The sequence below is a fragment of the Girardinichthys multiradiatus genome, chromosome 22 (genome assembly GCF_021462225.1).
Source record: "Girardinichthys multiradiatus isolate DD_20200921_A chromosome 22, DD_fGirMul_XY1, whole genome shotgun sequence".
Classification (NCBI taxonomy): domain Eukaryota; kingdom Metazoa; phylum Chordata; class Actinopteri; order Cyprinodontiformes; family Goodeidae; genus Girardinichthys; species Girardinichthys multiradiatus.
The window spans coordinates 28,248,500-28,272,125 of record NC_061814.1 but is presented as its reverse complement, the minus strand read 5'-3'; the positions used below and the strand labels follow the sequence as shown (position 1 = coordinate 28,272,125).

General features: G+C 39.5%; 1 protein-coding gene across 1 annotated transcript in view; it reads left to right on the top strand.

Moving 5' to 3' along the window:
* Positions 1-23,626, top strand: part of dst (dystonin) — a 141,598-nt gene that overhangs the window by 104,920 nt on the left and 13,052 nt on the right. Inside the window, exons 56-87 of the mRNA XM_047351559.1 lie at positions 3,544-3,705; positions 3,864-4,034; positions 4,275-4,441; positions 5,339-5,498; positions 5,716-6,042; positions 6,186-6,270; positions 7,589-7,830; positions 7,922-8,128; positions 8,211-8,330; positions 8,416-8,523; positions 8,619-8,837; positions 8,906-9,109; positions 9,941-10,172; positions 10,833-11,059; positions 11,153-11,275; positions 11,375-11,476; positions 11,956-12,057; positions 12,375-12,548; positions 13,252-13,407; positions 13,627-13,824; positions 14,338-14,466; positions 14,982-15,152; positions 16,889-17,044; positions 17,175-17,381; positions 17,654-17,773; positions 18,780-18,949; positions 19,042-19,201; positions 20,233-20,427; positions 20,508-20,636; positions 21,656-21,799; positions 23,088-23,276; positions 23,392-23,521. Coding sequence (XP_047207515.1) covers positions 3,544-3,705; positions 3,864-4,034; positions 4,275-4,441; positions 5,339-5,498; positions 5,716-6,042; positions 6,186-6,270; positions 7,589-7,830; positions 7,922-8,128; positions 8,211-8,330; positions 8,416-8,523; positions 8,619-8,837; positions 8,906-9,109; positions 9,941-10,172; positions 10,833-11,059; positions 11,153-11,275; positions 11,375-11,476; positions 11,956-12,057; positions 12,375-12,548; positions 13,252-13,407; positions 13,627-13,824; positions 14,338-14,466; positions 14,982-15,152; positions 16,889-17,044; positions 17,175-17,381; positions 17,654-17,773; positions 18,780-18,949; positions 19,042-19,201; positions 20,233-20,427; positions 20,508-20,636; positions 21,656-21,799; positions 23,088-23,276; positions 23,392-23,521 — 5,386 coding nt within the window. The remainder of the gene's footprint in view (positions 1-3,543; positions 3,706-3,863; positions 4,035-4,274; positions 4,442-5,338; positions 5,499-5,715; positions 6,043-6,185; positions 6,271-7,588; positions 7,831-7,921; positions 8,129-8,210; positions 8,331-8,415; positions 8,524-8,618; positions 8,838-8,905; positions 9,110-9,940; positions 10,173-10,832; positions 11,060-11,152; positions 11,276-11,374; positions 11,477-11,955; positions 12,058-12,374; positions 12,549-13,251; positions 13,408-13,626; positions 13,825-14,337; positions 14,467-14,981; positions 15,153-16,888; positions 17,045-17,174; positions 17,382-17,653; positions 17,774-18,779; positions 18,950-19,041; positions 19,202-20,232; positions 20,428-20,507; positions 20,637-21,655; positions 21,800-23,087; positions 23,277-23,391; positions 23,522-23,626) is intronic.

Genomic DNA, 23,626 nt, shown 5'->3' with positions numbered 1-23,626 from the left:
ACAATAAATTCCTTTTATGTCTTCCCTATCTCCTCTTGTCCTCTCCTACTACATTGGTTACTGGATGTAAAACCCTCATCACACTTGCCAGAGCTTTTGGTGTTAAATTACCTGAGACCTGTGCCTCCCTCAGCATTCCTCAGTAATTAACAATATCTGCAGGGTCCACGGCAACTGCAGGGCAAAGAGAGAAAAAAGGGAAAACGTGTATCTGTTTCAGCATATTGTGATGTCATTGTGAGCTGGTTTTGTACGTTGTGTGGGAAGCTCGTGTGTGCCGCTGTCCCCTCCCCATTCCCTCAGCTGCTGAAAGAAGAAAGACTGAAAGTAAGTGACTGTCAGGATGCAGAGGATGGCTTAGAAGTGAAGTCATATGGGCCGGGGAGAAATGAGAGGGAATTACAATGAGGGGGGAAAGGGGTCACATGTCCACCAATCAACATGTTCTGGAGCGGCTCGCAGCACAAATGGAGTTGTGGCAGATGTGGTCTGAATAATGAGTGGGGGCGGGGCATGAAACCTTCTGCCAGGAGGGTGTCTTTCATTGCGAGGGGAGCGTTGTGAGAAGAAGGGCAGGCTTTTTTTTTTTGTTTATCCGGGAGTACCAGCTCCCTTCAGAGCTGCTTGTATTTTTAAGCAGAGCCTTCTGGATTTGTGGATACTTTTTTTAGCATTTTTCATCTGGTTAAATTGGATACTGTGAAGATTTTGGGAGAATAAAGAAGCACTTGGGACTGGAGGCACAGACAATAAGTTTTGACAAAAGCCTGGAGGAATATTTTGGGAATAGGTGCCTCTACGAAAAGGCAGGACTCTGATTCTTAATTTGGAGTGTATAGATTTAATATAGCTGCTCTTTGAAAGTGTGTATCGGGTTAGGCATGTATTTATAAAAGTTTTTTATGGAGATTACCTCAATAGCAAAATTTTTTAATTGTTTTAAAAAGACAAGAGGATATGGAGTGTGGATTTATTGACTTTTTATTTATGTGATCACAAACATTATGTTGCACACAATTGCCTCTCATGTATGTTGACCTCATTACTCAGTGTGCCCTAAAGCACAAGCCTTTGTACCTCCAAGGATTTACTTACATTCTAAACCTTTTCTGAGCATTGAGCAGTAACTATTGTCTTAGTAATGGGCAAACCGCTGAGCAGACCCGATTGCCTCAGACAAAACCCTTCCTGTGTTGGGAAGGGGGAGGAGGAGGACCTGAACATTGATGACTGCTATGTGCCCCAGAGATCAATATACGACACCGTGCGGCTCAATGAGCAGATAGACTCTGGGTCTAAAGGAAGCCTCTCTTTGCGACACTTTGCGGGAACTTTACCTTACACACACCGCACCCTGGATTTTAGCAGCCTCTGTGGGAATGGGGGTCTCTCCACTTCTAGCTCATTTGAACTCCGGACTAGGAAACCTGCAGTTCTGGATGAGAGAGCGGTCTTCGACGGGCTCAAACTCAATGGGAACATGACAAGCGACACGGTGCTTTCCAAGTCACGTCTTCACGGAGGAGAGAAGAAGGATTATCCTTATCACCGTAGATCGTGGAGGACTTTTGCTGCAAATAATTTGGGCGAGTATGCCAGCCGCAGTGGGACGCTGTGTTCTGGGACCGGGGAAAGGCCTGGCTCTGTTGGTGACAGGAGGGGACAGAGTATGACCAGTTCGCTTACTTCTGAAGAGGACTCGGGCCTTTATAGTCCCTCTGTGGAGAGGGACCGACACACACACAGATCCCACAGAAGAACAGGCCCCAGTACAAGAAGCTTGTCATCCTCAGAGGCAATGCATACCTCTGGGGATCTGAAAACAGGGTGTTCACTCAGCTCAGGGCAGGAGGACTTTCCTTTCTCGCCTGTAAGGGACAACCGGTCTCTTTACCACAGCAACAGCATGATTCAGGAGCCAAGACTGAAAGAATCTGTTGTGGTAAAGCTTAATGAAAAGGACAGTCAGAGCAGTGGAGAGCATAAATACTCCACAGGGAAGTCATCTTTGGGATCAACTTCCAGAACTCAAAATGGTACCTATGGTTGGCGTTCCCGGGCTTTAACAGACTACGATGAGCTAAGCACTGCTGAGCTGCTGGAAGATGTATCACCTCAGGATGACTCTGAGCTGCTTAGTGTGGTAGTGACACAGCCTGAGACATATGGAAACTCTGTAGGGTCACCCACAGGCAGCTGCCAGCCAACAGACCCATGTCCTCTGCAACAGCAAGGGGCGTCCAAATATAACATGGAGGAGCTGGAGGAGTTCCTGCAATCCCTGGAGGCCTGTCTGCCTAAAAGTTTACAGACATACCAGAATGCAGGGGAACAAGAGATCGAGGCCTTCCTGAACGCTATTGCTGCATGCCCTGAACTTGAACCTTTTGGTTTTTTCTCCCCACAGGTGCCGAAAAATAACATGTTTCTTCACTTCTAAATTTTATTTTCTCATTAGCTTGTCCAGCACACAATTCTGTTAATGATCTATCTATTTAAACAAGTTTGTTCCTGGCTGCCTGGATTCATACATATCTGATTACATGATGGGTGAATTAGGTTATTTCCCAGCAGTACAGTCTGGATATCAGTCACAACTGTGGTTTAATTGTTAAATCTGCTTTGCTTATTATTATTTAGCAACTTCTTATTTAGCAACTTCTACTGGCAATTGATTGTTTTTACCATAAATCTCAGGTGATGATGTTGTAACCATGTTTCTCAAGACCAGATCAAATCATAGAAGTGTTTGGCACTTTTGGGGAGCATCTTTTTTTAGCAACAACTTTTTCTTTGTTTATTTATGTATTTAATCAAACTTTATATAACTTTAGAACCTTATAGATTTTTTTTTACTTTTTACTATTGTTTATACAAAGGAGATTATTGTAAGAGACTATAAGGACATTTTTATTTTACTAAGGGAATTCTATATAATTTAATTAATTTCTCATCAATATGCTGGTTTATTTAGAGTAGCTGCACAGTTGCACTGAAAAAGTTTGTTGGATTAACGTTAAAAGAAAGGAATAGTCAAGAAAGCTATATTGTCTTTTTTCATTATGGTTGTGATCAAAATAGTTGTTTAGGGTTAGTTTGAGTTTCATTGTAATCTAAACTATACTTTTATTTGATACACAGCATATCATGTCTTTTAAAAGTTAAAAACATCCGTGAAACAGCTAATTCTTGTAGTATGAGCAATACATGTATCTGTATTGATAAATTTGTATTAAAATATCAAAGGGAAATAACAAGAGTAATATAGTTAAACTTTGCAAAGGATGTCTTGGTCTATTTGAAATTACAGAACCAGATGGTACATAAGTTGACTTAACCTCATACAGTCTTTAATGACCCAACTTATAACTGAAATATAATTGCTTTGTTCTTTCTTTATCATAATTCAACAAGTTATATTTTGAAGTGAAGTCTAACATTTCTCTTGTGTCAATATAAATTTAAAATTCACCAAAAAAGACTAACCTTATATAAATGCTTTTAATTTGAAATCAGCATTCACTTAGTTTACTTTGTTTTCAGGCTTTCCAGAAAGAAGACATTGATCCATTGCAGACACAGCTTCATGAAATCAACTCACTTGGGCAGGGTCTCATCCAGAATGCCGCAAAAGGCACCAGCACCAAAAAAATTGAGGATGATCTGGACGCCATCAACTCTAAGTGGAATACTCTTAATAAAAAGGTTGTTTCAGTTCGTATTAGTTTATGGCTGTATTAGTTTAGAACTCTATTTTGGACATTTGTTATAATATGTGGACATATTTGGATAAGAATATCCTTCATAGTGTTACAAGTCTTTCCTAAGTAAGTGACACATCTATATTTATAACACATCTGCAGGTTGCTGAGCGTTCAGCACAGTTGCATGAAGCCTTGCTGCACTGTGGAAGATTTCAGGATGCTCTGGAGTCCCTCCTCAGCTGGTTGACCGATACTGAAGAGCTTGTGGCCAATCAGAAGGCTCCTTCTGCTGAATTCAAAGTGGTTAAGGCACAGATACAAGAGCAGAAAGTGAGTGTTAAATACATTGCGTAATATGCATAAACACGAAAGCAAATCTGTTTTAGCCTTAACACTTCAACACCAAAACAAACGACAAACATTTGCTTTGCCATTCATCTTAACTGACACCCATTGTTAACCACAAGTGAGTAACACAAAGCTTTTTGTGTAATTAACTTCTAATTTGCAACTGTTAGATTTACTGCTTATTGCCCCAAATAACTCACCTGCTTTGTTTGTTGCTGACAGCTCCTACAGAGATTGCTGGGCGACCGAAAGCCAACTGTGGAGCTCATAAAAAACGAGGGAGGAAAGGTTGCAGAACTGGCAGAAGCTGCAGACAAGGAGAAGATCACCAAAGAGATTGAATGCTTGGGACAGAGGTGGGACAATCTGCTCAAGAAAGCTGAAAACAGGTCTGTATATTCATGTACATAACACATGTACAATCTATCCATTTCAAATCATGATTTCAACTGCCTTTCAAAACTAATAACACCCCTTTAATTTTTTCACATGTTGTACCTTCACCACCATAAGCTTCATGTTGTTTCAATAGAACTTTTTTGTTATGGAGCAACAAAACTGATAGTAGTTTTCAAAGTATTATACAAGTGTGTACAAATATTGTCACTGATTCTTAATTGGATTTAGATCTGGACTTTGATCAGGCCATTCTAACACATGAATGTGCTTTGGTTTAAACTCAACCAGTCCTGCAATATTTAGATTCAGTGCACTCTAATCATATGGGTGAATTATCTCCTCAGAATCTAAATTCTACAGAGTTCTGCTAATGATCTAACTATTTGATTTAGTGTTGTTGCAAAAACAGATCATAAAGCTGATAGAAACTGTTTCTTCAGGACTGGAGTCCATTGAAGATCCCTATTCTAAACCATTCTAATGTAACTCTGACTATGGGTATAGGTTCGTTGGTCTACTGGAACCCACGTAGCATTTTGCATGCAGGCCTAAAGGTTAAATTTTAAACTGATCAGTCCAGGGAATTGTCCTCCACATGTTTGTTTGTGTCCCCAAACTGCACATGGGACTTTTTATGGATTGCTTTCAACAGTTTTTACAGAGATTTTGTCTTAATTTGAGTTTGAAGAATATGACATTTCTGGACACCTTTTCTTCCTCTTAAGCATATTCCCATTTTTAAGCCTTCTGTTTATTTTGCATTTATCTGTCAGAGCTTTCCTCTCTATGTCTGTTTGCAAGTGATTGGCAGCACGTTGGTCCTTATCTTCAATTTAAATTTCAACTGTAAACAATATTTTCTGCACCTCTTTTAATGCATATGGCAGGCTAAAGCAACTGGAAAGCATCTTAATGGTCACCCAGCAGTTTCATGAGACTCTGGAGCCACTGAGTGAGTGGCTCGCAGCCACGGAGAAACATCTGGCCAACACTGAGCCAATTGGCACTCAGACATCCAAGTTGGAGGATCAGATCGCTCGGCACAAGGTGATATCAGTGTTTTTGCTTCATTACTGTATCCTTTTTTTAATTTTTATTTTATTTTACATCACCGGCTGTAGTTTTTTTTATTTCAGTTACATTCATTTTACTTTTATAATCTTACGTTTTCCATCGTCAACCATTTCCATATTGGTTTAATTTTATTTTTATATTTTTGTGTCATGTTTGGTTGTTTTTCCGTTTTCCATCCACCCCTGGTCAGGGCTTAGAAGAGGAGATTATGGGTCACAGTAAAGACCTGTTTCAGGCTGTCAGTCTGGGTCAAATGCTTAAAACTATGAGCTCTGTGGAAGAGAAGGAGTTCGTTCAGTGCAGACTGGATGCCACCCAGGCCAGTTACATAGAGCTCCAGGAGCGATGCAGGAGGAAGGCTGACATGCTGCAGCAAGCACTGGCCAACGCCCAGTTGTTTGGAGAGGACGAAGTGGCTCTCATTAACTGGCTCAGCGAGGTGCACTCCAAGCTGGAGGAAGTGTCCGTGGAGGACTACAAGTCTGATGATCTTGAAAAGCAGTTGGCAGAACAGCGGGTATACTCTCCTCTTCAGGCCAACCATTACTTTTTATTTTAAGTTACATCATCATTCAGCTCATATCAGTGATTTATGTGCCCTGTGTTGTTTGTCACATGTCTCTGAACTCATCGTTGACTTCCTGAGATCTTTCTTTTCAGACAATGCAAAGTGATATTGTGCTAAGGAAAAAGAATGTTGACCAAGCCATCTCCAATGGAATGGAGCTCCTGAAGCAAACAACAGGTGTGTTATTCTCTTACAACAGTAGGTTTCATGAGTTATTTAGAAGCCGGTAAAAATGAATTTTACATACAATTTTTCCTCTGTAATAAAAACTGACAAAATTAAGGTTTCAGTCAGGTGCATTATTTGAAGAAATTGTTTCCCATTTCTTTGGTCTAATAGTTCCCTGCATTATAAATGGATGAGTGGTCAGATGAAGGGCATGGTACAGGAAAGTTTATTCACTTCTGGTAAAGATATACTCCAATCTACATATTTACCACAATATGTTTAAATCCCAGCTTTACATTTATTCGGTGGGGGAAAAAAAAAATCTATTTTCAGCAATGTTTTGTTTTTAACAAACTTACCAGTGACACAATTATTGGCACCCCTGCTGTTAATCCTTTGTACAGCCCCCTTTTGCCCATAAGTGATTACTTTCTCTTCCCCTGTACCATTTCACAAGGCTGAAGCATACAGAGAGAGGATTTAACAGTATTCCGTTTTTGCACAGTCTCGCCAGATCATCCAGAGTTCTGGATCTTCTCTAATTCATTCACCCAACAGATTTTCAATAGGATTTAGGTCTTGGGACGGAGATGGCCGTTAAAGAAGGTGACGTTTGTGTCAGTGGTGACTCATTTTCAAGTTTTTGGATAGAGTTTACAAACGTTTTATTCAAAATCTGCTGGTATTGTTTGAGTTTGTGAGTCATCCACCATACATAAATATTCACACATTATATTCATGCTCACAGTAAAACCAACCAGTAATGATTGTCGCCAAAAAGCTCAATCTTAGACTGATCTAAAGCCGGCACACAGTTGCAGCTGACTGCATGCTAGTAAGATGAACATCCTCATCCAGGCTGTAAAAATAGACCTCTGTCATATATTTATACTTGAGGGGGAGAGAAAAAATGGATTTCTAATTAGAACTGATCAACTTAGTTTCAGTAAAATTTATATTAATTGAATTGTTAGCGGTACCAATTATAATGGTGATTTTGTTTGACTATAAAAAAATGTTTTAAAAAGAATTGTGATTTAGTTTAAAAAAACATTTTTTTAACATGAATTATTTCCCCCTGCAGTCAATAAATGTACCCAAATCCAAGTTTAAATTTCTAAAATATTTTTAGGATGAGGTTATTCTACTAGGATAAAAGACCAATTTATTTCAAGGATTGTTGCTCGTCTTTACCAGGAGTAAATTAGCAGTTTTTATTAGGTTGAGGTTATTGGGGTTTCAGGTTTACCAAAGCTACCAGCAACCTCTATTTCCATGCTGAACAACAAAATGCATTATAGTTTTTGTTATTATTTTATTTTTCTAGGTGAAGAGGTGGTCATCATCCAAGGCAAGCTGGACGGAATAAAAACAAAGTATGCTGAGATTAGCTCCATGAGTGACAATGTTTTGAAGACACTGGAGCGGGTTTTGTGTCTCTCCAAAAAGCTACATCACACTCATAAGGTCTTGAACACCTGGTTAGAGACAGCTGAGGCTGAGATAAAGATCTTTGCTGATCAGGAGCCAGTGGGCGAGCAGCTGATTCATTCACAAAACAGGCAGAAAGTAAGACATTTATTAGGAATTTCTAAAGAAATATCTAAGGTAAGGAGTCAGTTATGTTATTTTCAATTTGTTTGTCTTAAATGTTATCCAGGCCTTACTGAAAGAAACCAAAGACCAAAAGCCTCTCTTGGAGAAGTTAAATGAGCTAAGCAGTTCACTCCTGGACCTGATCCCCTGGCACACTCGAGAGAGTTTGGACAAGCTGGTGACTGAAGATAATAAGCGGTATCGAGTCGTTTCTGACACCATCACTCAGCAGGTCGACCAGATCAACGCTGACATCCTCAAATCTCAGCGGGTAAATCAAGTTGGTTGTTACTTCAGTACTTTCTTCATTTTTTTTGCTTTGTTTTTTGCCATTTAATATTTTCCTTTCCCAGTTTGATCAGGCTGCAGATACCGAACTGTCCTGGTTGGCTGATGCTGAGGGCAAGCTGCTGTCAATGGGTGAGATCAGGCTGGAGCATGACCAAACTACAGCCCAACTCCAAACACAGAAGGTTTGCGCATAATAATGTAATCAAAAAAACAAACACTGAACCGATTTGTTATGGGACATTGAGATCTATTTGACTGCTTTTTTAGATTTTCTCTATGAACATCATGAAGCACAAAGATGTTGTGGATGAGATTGTAAAAACTGGAATGGCCATCATGAGCAGCAAAAACCCAGAAGAGAAAGAAGCCCTGAAGGCAAATATATTTTTTCCAACACATTTGTTAAAACATTATTATTGGTACACAAAAACTAGAGGTTCTGTATTTTCTATTATTTTTTTTTTTATCAGGCCAAGACCCAGACCCTTCTGGATAAGTACGGCATTGTCAGTCAGCTGAATTCAGAGCGCTGTCTCCAGCTGGAGCGAGCGCAGTCTCTGGCTGGTCAGTTCTGGGAGACCTATGAAGAAATGTGGCCGTGGCTGCAGGAAACATTGAGCACCTTCAGCCAGCTGCCCCCACCTGCCATCGAATATGAAACGCTCAGACAACAACAGGAGGAGCTCAGGGTAAGAAACCAATATGCTAATTAGGACTTAATTCGGTATAAAAAATTAACTTTTGACATCTTCCTCAGCAAATGCGAGAACTGATTGCCGAGCACAAACCTCATATCGACAAGATGAATAAGACAGGTCCCCAGTTGCTTGAACTGAGCCCAGTGGAGGGAGTTCCAATTAGAGAGAAGTACACAGTTGCCGACCACCTGTACACCAGACTAAAGGCTGATGTCAAGGAGAGAGCTGCCAGTTTGGACGAAGCCATTTCCAAATCCACCCAGGTTTGGAGCGGCTTAAATTTTGGTCTCTGTCTGTTTGTTTTGGAATGTTGATGAATTTGCCTTATATGACATCCTTGACCCATTTTTCTGTAAAGCTAGCAGCATATTAGTTTGTTGTTTTTCCTTTTTCTTCATTTGTGTCATAATTACCCCCAACTATTTACCCCCAGTATTTATTTTCCCCACAATCTGCATAACACAGAGAGCTTTGGTCTTTCAGAATGCAAAGCTAAATGCAATTATGTATAACCATGTAATTTAAAGAAATATTAATAAATATAGATGTACTTTTCTTTAAATGCATGCATAATGCATCATTTTAATGTGGGTAAACTGCGTAGCTGTAGAGAGATGCTATTTGCATAGCAGAACTGTTTTAGCAGTCGATCCTCCTTTGCACATCTGTCCAGAACTACAAGGATGTGCAAACTCCATTTCAATGTTATTGCAACTATTCTGTGAAGCATGCATTTAAAGCTTACTGTTTATCTGACATGCTTGGGGTCAAGGTTTAGGTTACAGGTGAATCACTGACATGCTCATTTTCAGATATTTGCATAGCGAGACCCCCAAAACCTCACTACTGTCCTGAAAAGTTTTTGGCCAAACTCTGACCCCTGTTGTACCATCATTGCTTAAGTTTATTTAAAAAAATGATCAACAAGAAATATCTACCAAACACAATTGTCAGTTGTTACAATATGGTATATCTGGACATATATTGTTAAAAAAATACTATGAATGATCTTTGTTCTTGATAAATCAGTGTGTGACAAAAAATATAGGAGCCTTACCCTCTGGCTAAGGAGTTTCTTTCTGAATTGGCTATAGTTCCATGATAAGATTGACCCAATGATAGAGTCCCTGGAACGAATTGCCGAACGCCTGCGCCAGCCTCCGTCCATCTCAGTAGAGGTGGACAAGATCAAGGAGCAGATTACTGAAAACAAGGCTGTTTCTGTGGATCTGGAGAAACTGCAGCCAGCCTATGAGACACTGAAGCATCGAGGTGAAGAGATGATTGCACGATCCGAAGGAGCAGACAAAGACATATCTGCCAAAGGTATTGAATGTGCTGTATCCCTAAGTCTGTTTATTGCATGCTCTTTTCTTTTATGTGCATTATTTCTTTGAATTAATATAATGAAACGTTTGCTTTAATAATCCAAAACAGCACTTAAAAATCTGTTGAATCTGTATTGTAGAGATGCACAGATCACATGTTTTTGGTCAATTTATGGTGAGTTTTGGCCATATATATATATATATATATATATATATATATATATATATATATTTGGCGTATAAGAGCAGTTCCTATAAAACAGGCTTTATCTCAAAAAGAGATAAACTCCCTTTAGCTGCACTTTGTTCCTGTTACCTGCTTTAAGTATTGCTCTCTCTCGCTCTCTCGCAGCCTGATGGACATATCTGTACTTGTCATAGTATATATTGTTTCTTTTCAAATGAATTCATAGATAGAAAAAGTTTCCATCCAGTTGGTCACAGGTCAGAACCCTTTAAGATTTCAGTCAAGTGCCAATTTTGTGGTTTATCTCTAAGTTGTAGTGAATGTGCAATAGTTAAAGAAAAGTTCAGTGTCTCATAAAAAAACAACAAAATTATCAAAATGACATCTGTGCACCTTACCCGAAAACATTAATCTGTCAAAGCCTTTATGTTCTATCTATCATATTTGTGAGCCTTTAATGTTCTACTCTAGCGGTTCAAGACAAGCTGGACCACATGGTGTTCTTGTGGAACGACATCCAGGCCTTGCTGGAGGAGCGGGAAGCAAAGCTGCTGGACGTGATGGACCTGGCAGACAAGTTCTGGTGTGACCACTGTGCTCTCATCGCCACTATCAAAGACAGCCAGGACCTGCTGCGAGAGCTGGAGGAACCTGGAGTTGACCCCTCTGTTGTCAAGCAGCAACAGGAATTTGTGGAGGTGGAAAGAAAATGACTGGATTTCTGAATTAACCCTTAGATGATAAAACCTATAAGGACTTGTCCTTAAAAAAAAACTTTTCATATTTTAAAGGGATTTAAGGAGGAAATCGACGGGCTACAGGAGGAACTTGATGTGGTTCGTAACCAGGGTGCAGAGCTTCTGACTGCATGTGGAGAACCTGACAAGCCTGTAATAAAGAAAAGTGTGGACGAGGTAACAAATAACATTTTACGCATCTCTTACGCAGAAGTTTAACTTGGTGATACTGTGAAGCATTTGTGTGATCACACGTGAACTGTTTTGTGTTTCCAGGTGAATTCAGCGTGGGAGAATCTCAATAAGACCTGGAAAGAAAGAGTAGAGAGACTGGAAGAAGCTATGCAGGCTGCTGTGCAATTTCAAGATGGTCTGCAAGTATGAGCACAAACTGCCAAAATTTTAAAATGTAGTTTAAAAATGTATATTTTCAATTATCCGTTCCTTTCCTGGCTATTATTTATTCTCAAGTACTTACTTTTTTATTTATGTTTGTGGAAGCTAAACACAAACATTGAGCTGGATGATTTTAAACTCAAATGGGTGATTTGCGTGATATAACATTTTATCAGAAGACTTGTAATTTAGAAACAATAAACACTAATCACAGTGTTGTTTTATTTTTGTTCAGCTTTAACTTCTTTATGAAGTTCTTATAAAGTCTTATAAAGTCAGCTGGTTTAACTCTGGGTTTTAGTTTGTAGGGTATTTTTTAAGTTTATTGTATATGTTCAACTATTTTTAGGCTGTGCAGAAGAGCTTGAACTTTTATGGATGAAATGAGATGAACAGGAGTGAAACATGACTCTATTTGGACTAAGCTTTGTTTTAACAATGGTTTCCCACTTTGTACACAGGGTATGTTTGACTGGGTGGATATTCTGGAGAACAAACTGGACTCAATGTCCCCTGTAGGCACAGACTTGGAGACGGTCAAGCAGCAGATCGTAGAACTTAAGGTACAGTTTGATGATTTAGTCGTAAAGTGGATGATAAAACACTTTCACCGCTGTTATATTCTAAAAGCTTGATGATTCTCTTCTGTCCTGGGCTCTAAAATGTTTTTACTGCAGATGTTTTACACACCAGCTGTATTCATATCAGCTGTGTTTATTTTTAAGGCCCAGTTCATTACATTTTTGTAAAAGAAAAGGTTCCTCTGCACCTTTTGATGTGCAACAAAAACACTGTTCTAAACAAACAGCTATGCTTTTCTCTGCATGTCTTTGAGCTTGTATTGACTTACTGGTTGAATTGATGCCGCTCCTTTTGTCAGGAGTTCAAAGGTGAAGCCTACCAGCTCCAGATCGAGATGGAGCGCCTGAACCATCGGGCTGGCCTTCTACTGAAGAAGGTGACAGAAGAGGCTGATTGTTGCGCCATCAAGGAGCCGATGTCTGAGCTCAAGATGCTCTGGGACAACCTGGATGAGAAGATCATTAGCCGACAGGTCAGAGTGGAGAATCGACTGGAGAGAAAGCGTCACCAGAACGTGTCAAGTTTTGGACTTTTATGCCTGTTAAATGAATGTAGTAAAATAATAAATTTTTGATCGAAATTGTAATCAGTTGTTTTTACATAAACATTATGCAAAAAAAAAATATCACAAGTATATGCTAAATTATTTCTTGCCTAACAAGCATTTAGATAATATGTTATTCTTTATAAATTGAACTCTTCATAATTTCTACACGTCACAGATTTGCAAAGTTTATTTCGTGATTACCATAAAAAGGTGTTTTAAAATAGGCTGGCGGTGGAGCAGGGGTAAAACATGCAACCCACATTCAGAGGCTTTAGTCTTAAACCCAGCCCATTCCAGGTTTGACTTCTGGCCCAGGCGACCTTTGGTGCATGTCTTCCACCTCCCTCCACCCCTTTCCTGTCAGCTTACAGTTGAAAGAATCTCAAAAAGGAAGGCCACTAGTGCCACAAAAAAAGCATGAAAACAAAAACCATTGATAAATCATAAAAACATCTGTTTTTGCCATTCCTCTAATATTAAATCCTGTTTTAGCATACTTAATTATTATGAAATAAATTGCATCTGTTTTTTGAAGTATAGAAACTTGAACAAAATCTTTAGCAGACTTGGACATTAAATTGCTTTAACTGAATCCCAAATCTAATGGGTCAATCTGTCATTAATCTAGCACAAACTGGAGGGGGGGCTGCTGGCACTGGGCCAGTTCCAACATGCACTGGACGAGCTGCTGGCCTGGATGAGCCACACGGAAGAACTGCTCAATGAACAGCGAAAAGCTGCAGGAGACCCCAAAGCCATCGAGATAGAGCTCGCCAAACATCATGTATGACAAATCTACTTTCATCTTTTGTTTTTGCATCATTGTGTGACATAAACAGCTTCATTAGAGTATTTCTTTGTGAATATATAGTTCACCCCCACAATTAATGTACAGTATATCTGTCCTTGTGTAAGGTTTAAATTATTTTCACACAGTTCTAATGACCTGCCTACCATCAGTTCTCAAACATTTTGGCAGTTATCTCTGTTTTTTCCTCTACAGGTCCTCCAGATAGATGTGTTGGCTCACAAGGCGACTGTGGAGACTGTGAACAAAGCCGGTAACGAACTGGTCGAGTCGAGCGCTGGAGAGGAAGCTTCCAGTCTGCAGAGCAAACTGGAGAATCTCAACCAGAGGTGGAAGGCCATCCTTGAGAAGACTGACCAGAGGAAGCAACAGCTTGAAGCGTCTCTGCTTCAGGTCCTAATTAACTTCACAGAAACTTCACTTTAACTTTTATAAACTGTGATCCATTAGTTTTAACCCAAGGAAACAAGTATGTTACCACAAAATCCCGAAGTTCTAATAGGATGAATGATCCCATCCCGTCATTTCATCGTTATTTTGGCATCCTGTGGTGTTTCTAATGACGACACTGACGCTTCAGGACAAGTGCTTTGATGGAAGGAAGGGAATTTTATTAATTACAGAAGTTTGTCTGGTTGTAGAGGGATTAAGGAGGACTAAATTATATCAATCTCAAAGGTTTATCTTGCTTAAAATTGGGACTTTATTTAGATTTAAAAGGTAGGCTGAAAGAAAGAAATATATTATGAACTGTTCGCTTAAATTTGTTTTAGCTCGAATACATCAGGAATGAAGTGAAGGAATTATTAACTCAGTCCTTTTCCTCCCAAACCTCAGGTTTCTAACAATCAGCGTGTGTGTGTGAGAGTCACCTTTTGTCCTGACCCAGGTTGTATTGTGTTGTAGGCCCAGGGTTTCCATGGCGAAATAGAAGATATGCAGCAATGGCTGAAAGACACGGAACGTCAGCTGTTGGCATCAAAGGCTGCGGGAGGTTTACCAGACACGGCCCGGGAGCAGCTTAACGCCCATCTGGTATGTGTTTAACAATATGAAAGGCTGCATGCAGATGGCAGGCTGGCAAGGAGGTGGCTGTGTCTGTGCCGTGTTGTATCTCAAGTGTGAAAATTAAGCGACACCACAAAATACACAACACGCAGAGGGCGAAAAAAAGTCTGTTAAGTGTTTCGAATTGATTCGTCCATGCCTGACCTTAATTAAACGTGGAATTATTTATTTCTTTGTTTTTGCTCGTAGTAATGGAGACACTTTAACAGCAGTGGTTGCCTAAATAAATACAAATGGTGACATTTGATAGAACTAAAAACAGCAACTCTCTGGAAAGAATAACTTTATTAAATTGGTAACTTTAAACTGTTTAAATATCTATTGGAAACATGTTTCTTGGAGTCTCAAGCAGCCTTTCTATGCTCATTCTTTGTCCATTTTTGGATGAAACTTGGCCTAACTGCTGACAAACAAACTGTCTTGAACTTTTTGTTTCACTGACAAAAACTCTCCTCACGCCACCATGTTTATTTTTGTTTCAGGAGTTGTGTTCTACCTTTGAGGCCAAAGGGGAGCTGTATCAGGAGCTGCTCGACAAGGGTGGCCAGCTTCTTGCCATGACACCCGAGGGCCCGGACATCAACACGGAACAGGACCTCGCCAGCCTGAAGGAGAAATGGGAAGCCGTGCAGGCGAAGGTTGCTGAGAGGAAGGTGGGGAATCAGTGAATGGCTTTCACTGCTCTGAGCAGAAATGACTCACCTCCTCTAGTCCCAGGGAGGTATCACTGACAAACACTTGAGCCCTGACTCTGCAGCTTAAAGCCTTTAATCTCAGTGTCGATAATGAAAGGAGTAAGTGCTGGCAAGACGCTCAGGATGTGGTTAGGCTGTTGATCATGGTAGTGCAGTTGTTGTCAAGGTGGAGCAGTACTTTTTCCCTTAGTGATGATCTGACTAAGATCAAAACAGATATTTATTTATTTTTCATTTGGAAAATTCAGAATCACATGTTCTCTTTTTTGCCATAATAAATTAGAATTATGCTTTTATGTGGCAAAAATGTGCATACACCCTAGAACTTTTTCACATTTTGTCACATTGCATTTTATGGGATGTAAAAAAAATGATGCATTGTTTTCAATTTTTTCACAGACAAAAACATGAAAGTTTTGATGTGAATTTTGTAAGCAGCTCCTTTTATTCCACGAATAAAGTCCAATGCAACCAATTGCCTTTAGAATTCACCTAATTTTACAATAGAGCTAACCTGTTTGTAATTGAATTTCAATATTAATGCAGCTCTTCTGTGAACAGGTTTGTTAGAAAACATTAATTAACAAACAGCATCCTGAAGACAGGTCAGGGTTAAAGTTGTGAACATCTCATAAAGGACTAGAAAATGAGACCTAAAATGGAGCTTTTTGGCCTACATGAAAATTGCTATGTGTGGTTGTTGGCAGCATCATGCTGTGGGGGGGGGGGGCTTTCTTTTGTGGCAAAAAGGTAATCTGGCCAGAGTTGGTGGGAAAATGAATAGAACAATCCTGGCAGAAAACCTGTTAGGGCTCCAAAAGATTTGAGAGATGGATAAACAGATGTTCACCTCCTTGCAGGAAGACAACTTTGTGTATTTGTGTTTGTAGGGCTGTCACCGTAGGCCAGCATAAATGTATTCTTAAAAAGACAGTGATAAATATTTTACTTCTTTTATTGTCACTTTTATTGTTATTGTAATAGATACCACAAATTATTCTAGAAAAGTTTAAGTCTATACTGGCTACCCAAAATGCAGACCAGATTTAATTGTAAATTGAATTAAATCCCAATAATAGAAAGTGAGGTTTGTAGTTTTAATGTGATGTGAAAAAGTCTATGGGGTATGAATACTTTTGCGAGGCCCTGCATATTGTCACTGCCTTTACTGTTATACACTCCAGAAATTGGGTCTTTCTCTTTGAGTCTTTGCTGTTTCTTTCTTCCTGTTGACTTTGGTGCTGTTCCCTGGAATTTAGTCTGCTAAATTTTAGAGCTGCGCAGAGCTGCCAGTCAATGTGAAGCTTTTGTTGTCTAGAGCACAAAAGGCAAATTTAAAGCATGAAATATATATTTTTCAGAGTTTTGTAGCATGCACTGACATTAAAAGTCCAGTGTTATATTTAACAACGTACCCATTGATTTGGAAAGTGTTGTTTAGTTTATTAATCAGAAATCTCATCAGCATTGTAGTGTTGTGTTACTTTGAGCACCGAGCCCTCTCTGCTGGGGTCACTGTGGATGTTTCTCTTCCTCAATTAAAAGCTCATCATTGCCTCTTAGCCTCGCCATTGAACCATCCAGATCTGTTAACAGGGAAAGCTGCAACACTGATTGGTGAACTGTGGGTTATAGTTAGAACAGTGTTTGTGGATGCAGATAAATCAACACTTTCTGGTGGTTTGTGTCCACAGGCAAAACTTGAAGAAGCTTTAACACTGGCCACGGATTTTCACAACTCTCTTCAGGATTTTATTGTTTGGCTAACCCAGGCAGAACAGACGCTGAACATGGTTTCTCCTGCTTCCCTCATTCTGGAGACCATCATGTTTCAAATTGATGAGCATAAGGTAATGTGTGGAGAGACATATCCTCTGGTGGGAAAACTAATCGTGATGAAAATAAAAATATTTTACATTGTGTATCATTAGTGAATATATTCTTGGAATAAAACCTTGTCTCTCCTTTGTGTTTGTGCAGATGTTTGTGACCGAGGTGAACTCCCACAGAGAGCACATTATCGAGCTAGACAAGACGGGCACGCATTTGAAGTATTTCAGCCAGAAACAGGATGTGGTGCTGATCAAGAACCTTCTACTCAGCGTGCAGGGCCGCTGGGAGAAGCTGGTACAGAGGTCTGTGGAGCGAGGTCGCCTGCTGGATGATGCCAGGAAGAGGGCAAAGCAGGTAATGCTTTATGCATGTTTATATTGAGTCTGGCACTGGCTTGTTTCACTATCAGGCTTGTTTTATTATCGTTGGAAAGCTCATTGGAAACTGTATTTTAGGCCTGCGTAATATTCTGTCTGCATGCTGTAGCTTTGTTTTTATTAGTGCGGATAACTTCTTTCCTCTGAGCAAGAGCTTAATCATTTGTACATAAAGCAGAACTTTGAGATAAATCAAATACAATAGTAAATTTTTCTAACTTCTTTACACTGTTTCTAATGTTTCTTCAGTTCCATGAAACCTTCAACAAACTGATGGAGTGGATGGATGAATCAGAGAAGGCCTTGGACTCTGAAGTGGAAATTGCCAACGATCCTGACAAAATCAAGATGCAGCTGGCACAGCACAAGGTGACAAATCAATTTGTAACCCACTTTATGGAAGTTAAACCTGCTAAATCCTCTCCTTATATTTTATAAATAGCATTCATGACTTCACTCATTTAATAAAATGGTCTGCATACGAACATATTTGTCATGAGATGCACAAATCAGTCATCCAGAGATCAAAACAGACCTTTCGTTGGCTATGGTTGGTGATCAGATGATAAAATCCTTTTTTTCTCTATATTTGTAGCCTTTTTTTGTCCATAAATTAATCTAACAGCAGAATGTTGTTTGATTTTAATTTTAATAAAAATAAGATGAACGAAGCAGACATCATCTGTGATCCATAGATGTAAAATAATCCAGTCATTACCTAATTTTCTGTTGGTGCAAAACTGCTTTCTCTATGCAAGAACCTGCAGCACATTTTTGTCTCTTTTTAAAATTTTGACAAATTTTCAACAATTTCCTTCAATGTTAACGGATTTAAAAAAAAATCTAAAACGGTCAAAATTGATATCGGCAGGTCAAACCTCAAAGAAAACTAGGAATCAGTATTGGGCAGAAAAGGCTTGATCGGTGCATCTCAATAAATTAAATTAACAAAGCAGCTCTTTAATGCTCCAGGTTTAAAGTGTCATGTCCACAAGTTAAAGTACAGTAATTAGGACTATTTACAGAAAACACAGCATTATTAGAATATATTATTCATAAATGTGTTTATTGTGTTGTTCGTTCTTGCCTTGTTTGCATTGTTATGTAGGGAGATCGAGCTAATCCTATCATAATCCAGGGCTGGACCAAATCTATTAGGGATTGGATACTTTTAATCTCTTTGGAGCAGTAGCTGAGATTTGACCCCCTTTTGTGTGTGCCTCACTTAGCACTTCATCTTAATCACAACACACACAGATTGGAACACTAATGACATTCCAGCAGAAGTTACAAAAATGTCTTTGTCTGCTTTTTCAATAAAACTGACTGTTCTGAGCTTGATTTAAATTGTGTTATGTTGTTTTCTCAAATGCAGGAGTTCCAGAAAGCTCTGGGTAGCAAACACTCTGTGTACGACACCACTGCTCGAACTGGGCGGGCTCTGAAAGACAAAACTGCTCTTCAGGATGATAAGCAGAAATTGGACGATATGCTGAGTGAACTGAGGGATAAGTGGGACACAATCTGTGGAAAGTCAGTGGAAAGGTGAGGATACATTATCCCTTTTTTCATCTCCTGTCTACAAACTGCAGTCAAGAGACCTGGCTTATTTATTTGTCATTTGTGTTCACCTGCAGACAAAACAAGCTGGAGGAGGCCCTGCTGTTCTCTGGTCAGTTTACGGACGCCCTCCAGGCTCTTATCGACTGGCTATATAAAGTGGAACCTCAGCTGGCTGATGACCAACCAGTACATGGAGACATAGACCTGGTTCTCAACCTGATAGACAACCACAAGGTAGAAACAGCACACCAACAATACAGAATATGTCACTCTTCTGTTGATTATAGGTATGAGAAGCACTGACAAAAGCTAACTTTAAAAACATCTAAAGGTTTTCACTTCTGCACCACCGCCCTTTTTCTTTCATCATTTTTAATGGCTTTTTCTAATCCTATTGGTACATAAACCACACAAGGGTTGGGCTGTAAAGAAAGCTGTATTTAAGCAACCTAACAGATGGCATTGTCATTCTGCAAAAAATGATTTTGGGGTTTTGTTGCCTGTGTGTTGTATGTTTGCTTGTTTAATGCAGTGTGTTAAACATCCACATGTCCAAACAACTGCAATGCCTTGTAATAGTATTCAGACCGCTGGAACAAAATTTGATTTAATTGACCAACATGAAGTTGTGCATAATTGTGAAGGGGAAAAAAAAGGATACATTGGATTGAAATACAAAACAAATCTGAAGAACATGGCGGTGGCAGCATCATGCTGCGTGGATGCTTTTGTTCAGCAGTAACAGGGAAGCTGTTCAAAGTTGAAGAAGATGATGGTTGGAGCTGAATACGGAGCAATCCTGCAGGAAAACATGTCAAAGGCTGCAAAAGACTCGAGACTGAGACGGAGGTTCACCTTTCAGCAGGACAACAAGATTAAGCATACAACCAGAAATACAAATGACTGGTATAGATCTGATCATATTTATGTCGTCCAGTCAAAGTCCAGACCTAAATTCAGGTCAAAATGTGCAGTAACACTTGAAAAATCATAGATGCAATCTTTTCAGTGTGGCTGAGCATTAATTATTTTGCAGAAAAGACTGGGCAAAAACTCTGTAGATGTGAAAAGATTATAGAAAACACAACTGGTTTTGACTCAGGAGGGCTGAATATAAATACATACCCCACTTTTCAGATTTTTATGTGTAAAAGTTTTGAACAGCATGTATCTTTCTACTTTCATCTTACAATCTGTGCTTTACACTCCAAACTTGATATTGATACATCATCAGATTTTTTTCCTCTGTGAACTTGTTACTATAGGTTTTCCAAAAGGAGCTGGGAAAGCGGCCTGTGAGCGTTCAGGCTCTTAAGCGTTCCGCGAGAGAGCTTGTCGAGAACAGCCATGATGACTCCTCTTGGGTCAAAGTCCAGATGCAGGACCTCAGCACTCGCTGGGATACTGTGTGCAACCTGTCTGTGTCGAAGCAGGCCCGGCTGGAGCAGGCCCTATGCCAGGTACAGCAGAACCTCCACTTCTTTACATGGAAGGTAAACTGGCTCTGTGAGCCTTATTGATGTTTGTCTTCTGGCTGCAGGCTGAGGAATTTCACACCACTGTTCATATCCTGCTGGAGTGGCTGGCTGAGGCCGAGCAGAGTCTGCGTTTTCATGGTAGCCTGCCTGATGATGAGGAAGCTCTGCAAGTGCTAATTGAACAACACAAGGCAAGCATTGTTAACATTAATGTATTTTTTAAATATCTTCGAATATTTTTTGGTCTTTTTTTTAATGGGCAAAAATGCTAAATGCATGCAAACCATGTCCAACCTCTCCTGAAATAGCATCTCTCTGCGCCAACACAGTTTGCCCACATTTAAATTAGGTAATATGCATGCGTGCACTTAGGTGGAAGGCTGCTCATGTCGTTAGCCACATAACATAATTGCCTAAGTCATATTTTGACTTTATTTTGGCTAAGGCAACTATGCTATCAGGCAAATAATATGCAAGTTACAGCCAGAGATAAAAAAAAAACTTTGCATTCTCAAAGACCAGAGCTGTTTGAAGTTGGCAGATTGCATAAACAACTACCACCTGCTAAGAGCTGTTGCTAATTGTTGACGCAAAAGAAGAAAAAGAAATAAAAAACACCCTGTTTGGATTGGTGGGTGAACGTGGCTTTGCAAGTGCACAGCTAGCATAAGAACCTTCTTTCAATTATTTATCAGAATTATTGTGTGCAATCACACTCAAATTTCTTTTTTAATCAACTTCAATCAATGCCTCTTATCCTTGAATAAATCAGGTAAAGGGATGCATCATTCTAATGTCTTTTACAATGTGCACACTCACTTATTAATTGAAAAAAGCCTTGTGAGATCAGGATCTAAGCAACCCTGTTCTCCATTAATAGAAATATTGAAACACTTTTACCATAGTTGTTATTTATATTGTACAATTTGATGATTTTCCCCCAATATTATGAAATAAATCAAGCTTGCCAACATTTTTTAATGACCTCTTTTGCTTGAATAAACAGTCAAGACTATGTAATTGCAGCCTGTCAGCCTTGCCATCCTTAATGCCAAAAACTGAATACTCTATTTTTCCTATGATTTCATCTTTTTGAAATAGCTCCGCATTGCTCTCCCATGAAAACATGCACATGCAATGTTTTATTTTTATGTTTCCTGAAGATAAGCCAATTCAAATGTAAACACATTTTCCATTTGCTGTTTTTAAGGAGTTAATGAAAAAGTTGGAAGAAAAGCGAGTGGCTCTGAATAAAGCAACCGGTATGGGGGAGGCTATTCTCAGCATATGCCATCCAGACTCCATCACGACCATGAAGCACTGGAACACCATCATTAAAGCCAGGTTTGAAGAGGTCAGTTTGCAGCTGGTATGCACATCTCTCATATGCATTAGGTTGACAACACACTTTCTTGTCCAATTTGTCAAGATTCTATCAAGAATACACAAATTCACATTTGTATATTTACGAAACATTTTTTCGTTTTATTGAAGGATGAGTTCTACTTATCAGGGAGGGAGGTTTTGTATCACATTTTTTAAGCAATAAGATCTGGTGTTTGTTTAAAAAATAAGAATAATCCACAGTCAAATTAATTACATGTAATTAAGGACTAAGGACACCGACCTGTCAGAAGATTCAGAACATCTTACTGTGATCCAGTAGTGTTATCTGTCAGTGAACCAGACTTGCGGTTATCACCGTCTTGATTCTCAGATCAGTTAATAAGGGGAATCTACTGCGCAAGAGCTGTTTTCCAGCCAGAAGGTCATAGTGTTGAGGGAAAGGTGCTGGCTGGCTTAGTTGGATCAGCTTTGACTCTGGAACAAAATTGGAAACAGGGAATAAAAACACTCTAAAAAAAGTCACCGAAAAGGCTGATCACATCAGGGTGTTAAGGAAAAACAAAGCTCAACTTTGCTGAAATGCAAAAACGATACATTGCACAGAAAACAATTATGCAACCCTGTGTTGACAAGGTTGCCAGCCTGCTTTTGAAGTTGATCAGGCTTCTCTTCTTGCTCTCTGTTCTTCCTTTTGGACTCTTTATTTCTCGTGAGTCAGCATTCAAACCTCAGTTACAGGGAAGCAGGTATCACCATCCTAATTGCAGTTTAGAAGAGGTTTTTGTAGACATGTCACCACATTGTGTTAAATAGCTAATAAGAGAAACAGAATGTGTTCTTTTTTTCCTACCTTATTTCTGTGAACCCACAGAGAAACCAAAATGGAGTGCTTACTCCTTCAGGGTTACATGCATTTAGTCTTCTAAGGAATACGCACTCAATTCAATCCAGTCAGCAACACAGTTACGTACTTTCCTAAGTTTCAATCATTTAGCATTATTTGAAGTAATACATTCTAAATTAATATTGGAGTGGTATCTGAATTTCTATAATTATAAAATCATTTGTTTCTAAAAACCACTCTGACATGTATTGACACATGGAAACAAAGCTTTTTATCATAACAGATAAGCAGGGTCTTAAAAACATTATATCTTGGGATGCAGGTCATTGTCTGTTAAATGTGGCCAGATTTAAAGTCCTTTTGAAATACCTTTGTGGAAGTAACTAAATATGTGTAAAGGGGCAGATCTGAGGTGTTCATATTAGTTACATGCGTTATCCTGTTGTTACAGGTGCAGGCCTGGGTCAGGCAGCACCAGCAGCGACTCGCTGTGGCCCTTACTGAGCTGTTAGCCACTCAGGAGCTGTTGGAGAATTTGCTGACCTGGCTGCAGTGGGCTGAGACCAACCTAAACGACAGAGACAGAGAGACACTGCCTCAGGAGATTGAAGAAATCAAAAGTCTCATAGCAGAACACCAGGTGAATTTAAACTGCTTAAAAAAAACACTCCTTTTGATTTGTTTCTGATTTATTTGAAGAAATCCGTTCTACTTTTTTGGCTGTTAGAAACAGTAGCTGTTACTTTCCTCTGCAGACCTTCATGGAGGAAATGACCAGAAAGCAGCCAGATGTTGACAAAATCACTAAAACACATAAAAGGAAACCGACTGTGGAGCCCAACATCCAATCACAGATCCCTGTGCTGGACAAAGGACGAGCTGGAAGTATGTATCCCTTTCATTTCCTACCCAGAGTGTGATCTGAGGCATCTGGCAAAGCATTGAGTCACTGCAGGCTGACGCAACATCCTAATCTTCCTCCTTTTAGCA